General features: G+C 41.5%; 1 protein-coding gene across 5 annotated transcripts in view; it reads right to left on the minus strand.

Moving 5' to 3' along the window:
• Window positions 1-4,247, minus strand: part of LOC102371710 (receptor expression-enhancing protein 3) — an 85,051-nt gene that overhangs the window by 7,385 nt on the left and 73,419 nt on the right. For all 5 annotated transcript variants that reach the window (XM_006038416.3, XM_025194920.1, XM_025194921.1 and 2 more), the window contains exon 6: window positions 1,249-1,396. In XM_006038416.3, coding sequence (XP_006038478.1) covers window positions 1,249-1,396 — 148 coding nt within the window. The remainder of the gene's footprint in view (window positions 1-1,248; window positions 1,397-4,247) is intronic.

Genomic DNA, 4,247 nt, shown 5'->3' on the forward strand with positions numbered 1-4,247 from the left:
CCCGGGGTGCAGCCGGAGGGGGGGCCCAAAAGGGGGGGGGGGGGGGGGGGGTCTCCCCCAGCCACGGCAAAGTAGTCATGGGGCAACTGGCAGTGGCAACGCAGCATAGGGTGCGGTACTGACAGTGCGGGGCAGTGGCACCCACCATGTGCAAACCCCGCCCCCCCATCTGGCTGGGTGGCGCGTGTGTGGCCCAGAGAGGGGCACTGCTGCCCTGCGAGCAGGCATAGAGACGCACTCTGCACCCCCCCCCCGCATTCTCAATCTGGCTCATACCCCAGCCAGCTTCTAGCAGCCAGCTTCCCACCCATCCCTGCCCTGCAAGCCCAAGCCCCACTACCTTACAGGCTACACGAATGAACAGTGAGCCTGATCCAAGCCTCGGGTGAGTGCAAGCCTCAGACCCCATCCTTCCTCCTCTCTCTTCTCCTCTGGGCAGGGCTAGAGGTTTCTCACCCTTTTTGCAATTAAGCTCTTGCAGGCTGGAACCCTGCCAGCCTGCAGAGCTATTTGCAAAACTGGGAGATCTGCAGATTTCTCTGCTAAAAGGTAAGATCCATTTTTTCTCTAATAAAAACAGGAAATATGTGGTTTTCTCTGTTTTTCCATGGGAACCAGAAAACCTGGAACCCTGGTGATAATGCACCCCCACCTTTCTCCATCCCCTTTTCAAAATCCTAGATCCACCAATGGCTACAATATATCTTTTTAACTTAATATTAACATGATACAGTCTAAAATATATAAGACATATTGTTTTAATATTTTTGTATTGTGACAACTTAATGACTAACTTTGTTACTGCCAAACAAGAAGATTCACCTTTTAACCAGTGACTTTGCCAACATTATGAACTTGTTAAATTTACCTTTCATACTTATTTACTCAATTTCTACAATTTCAGAACAGATACAACTAGTAACAGTTACAAGTAGAATCCAAAATATTTGTCTTCTACTTCACTAAACTAGCGGTTCATGGGCTTAAGTGGCTCACAAACGTAGTTCACTTAAATAAGTTGTTCTCATACCTTACTCTCGTTTTTATGAAAGAGCCTACAAGATAAAACAAATCCACAACCTTAGTTACAATGGTTTAAAAAATATTATGATGAATACCAATTTTTTTTTAAATAAGGAGACAGTTTGCAAATATTTAAAGACAAAAACAGTACTTATTCCTTCCCTTTCATTTATCAGAATTCAATGGCACAAAAGGGATGAAAAATTTGAGAAAGATAATACATACCCAGAGATTCATTGACTGAACTTTTGGTTTTCCTTCTGGTTTCTGGTAAAGTCTGATAGGGTCTCTGTCCTATAGGCTCATCTCCTTGAATAGCTGTTAAATCATGCATACTGAAACTTCTCAGCCTTTCAGTTATTGCACCTTGACTCTGGAACACAGTAATAGTTTCTTTCAAGAACAAATGGAGAAGGCTTACTTATTCTTAATATTGATTTAAGAAGGTTAAATACATGCTTTCTTGTTATATTACAATTTTATCTTAGGACACACATACAGAAGATTGGTATTTAAGTAGTATTCATTTTCCTCTCCTACGTAAGTGGCATTTTTCTCAAGCTTAACATTAGAATATTTCCATGAAAAGGATTTACAAAAAATAATAATAATGCAGTGTGGTGGCAATACAATTACTAATGTTTTAGTTCTAATTTTTTGCTCTTTATTCTAGGCAGATTAAAGATTCTCCTCTCCTCCTGATATGCCTTTAATGCCAAATCAGGAATGCTAAATATACATGAATACATATGTATTACCCAGTTCCACTTCTCAAGTATTCAAATGTAGTTTTCAGAGTCCTCAATTAAAGTAACATAAAGCATTTTAATATGGAGGTCCAGATTGTACTCGTTTCTCCACAGCATAAAAAATATTTGAAAAATGGAGTGCTGCAAGCAACAAAAGCAATACAAAGGATTTTATATTTTCCTTATACATCAATATGAATCCGTATCGGTGGTAGAAAAAATTAAAAGCGTGTATTCTTAATGAATACCTCAAATCAGTCGGGAATTGGTACCAATACAAAACAACTCATTGAAAGATGTTTGAAAGCACAGCCTCAAGTGGCCAGAGGTTATAAAAGTCTAGTCAGAGTTCTCATGAAGATACCTGTTATGACTTAAAAAAATGTAGCAGTGCATTCTGGCACAGCTAAGGGATCCTAATGAACAAATATTACCTTACAAATGCATTTGACACTTTAAAGGGGTATTAAAATGCCCCTCTTGGAAAAAATACATACGGAAAATAAACAGTTAATGCTAAAGTTCACTTTTGCTAAATGAAAGAAAGATGAGCAACTAAAAGATAGTTAAATTAATAAAACTAAGATGACATATGCATTAAATAAAGCTAAATTAAAATAATGTTGCTTAGTATTCTGATTTCAGTTACCAAGTCAAGCACTCATTTTCCTGTGCAACTTTAATTCTGCCCTCTTGTGCATTTCATATTAGCTTTTAGCTATGACTGATTTCATGCAAAAGCAGGACAGTATTCACCGAGTAGAGAAGCTATTCAATATTTTTTTTTTTTTTTTTTAATCTTCATAATTGAAGCCCTCCAATACAGGCCTCAATCACACAACTAAAATAACTAATGGTATTAGATGAGAGTAGGAAAAGGTTATTATGTGTGAACTAATCAACAATTATTCATACAAAACAAAAGTGCAGGTTACACCTAGAAAGGTAACCCAACTTTACAGACGGTCAGAATCAAAATGGAAAACAATACGAACAGGGAGGACTTCAACAGAGTTAGTCCTGCATCCAAGACTGCTAACCTATTCTTAATGGGTATGGACATATGTACATTTCGAGGCATTTAAAAAAAAAGCACACACTGGTAGGTTCTAATTACATGGGGACAAGCCAGGCAAGTGTGGCAAAACTGCCCCAAGTTTAACACTGCTTCATCCAGCATTGAAGTTGGGAGTGATTTAGCTAGATTTATTACATGTGAACAAGCCAGGAATGATAAATTAGAATGCAACAGCTGCTGCTCTTTTAAAATGCCTCCAAACATGTGTGTCCATATGCAACAGGGGTGTGCGAAACAGGTCATATTCAATTTGGATTCGGCCCAAATCGGGGACAGTGATTCAATTCAGAACACTGTTCCCAATTTGACTTAGCCAAATCTGAATCTAAAGATTCAATGCCGATTCAGAGATTCGGCGATTCGGCCATAGACACAGCTTTAAATGTTTTTTCTACATACCTCGAGGCATGGCTTGTGAACGCTGCGATGCTGGGGCGGATGCAGCATCCCACAGGAACGTGGTGGGGGCCCCCGCATGCTCAGTGGCAAACTCGGAAGTAGGTAGGAATTATTTCCGGTCCATTTCCAGGTCCACCAGGGAGCACGTTGGAGGGACCCTGAGCCCTCCCAGCTCAGCATTCGGCCACAGGGGGACCCTGGGTGCCACCCCCAGACCCAGGAGGCACCAGTTGCTGAGCCGCGGAGGTGTGGGGGAGACCCCCACCATGCTCCACAGCAGGCCCAGAAGTGCTTCTGGTCCACTTCTGGGTCTACTGCTGAGCGCACTGGGGATCCCCCCATGCTTCTATGGGATGCTCCATGCACCCCAGCATCTCAACATTCACGAGCCACCTGCTACCTTGAGGTATGTAGAAAAAAAATATTTAAAGCTGTATGTCCGAATCATCAAATCTCTCTGAATCAATTCGGAGGGTTCCAATTCAATTCGGAGAAATAAGAGGGTCTTCTAACTTGATTTGGATTGAGAGATTCAGCCAAATCTCTGCCGAATTGAATTAGGGACCAAAGCTTCACAAAGCCCTAATATCCAATACATGTAATCTAAGGCTAGGGACAGAAGTTACACATAGACTGGTTTAAATGATCAGAAACTGGTTTAAACATGTAACAGAATAGAAATTCAGTGCACATAAACCACTTTTCAAAATGACCAAAACTACTTCAAGATAAACCTGGTTGGACGTAGTATGAAACTTAACTGATTTAGGTCAAACCAGTTTATGGAACTTGTTCCAGATCCCTTCCTGGTTCAAGTTAATTCACAGTCCCCCAGCATCCTAGCATGCTTTGCAGCCCTGGACTACGATGCCTGCCCCAGTGGAGCAGGAACTACCTCGCCCCTCTGCTCCTTAGCCTGCTTTTGCCTGTGTCTGTCAGCCCATAGAGATAGGCAATGGGTTGGGGGGGGGGGGGGGGGGGAGGAAGAGAAACACAGC

This window comes from Alligator sinensis, unplaced genomic scaffold (assembly GCF_000455745.1).
Source record: "Alligator sinensis unplaced genomic scaffold, ASM45574v1 scaffold848_1, whole genome shotgun sequence".
Taxonomy (NCBI): Eukaryota; Metazoa; Chordata; order Crocodylia; family Alligatoridae; genus Alligator; species Alligator sinensis.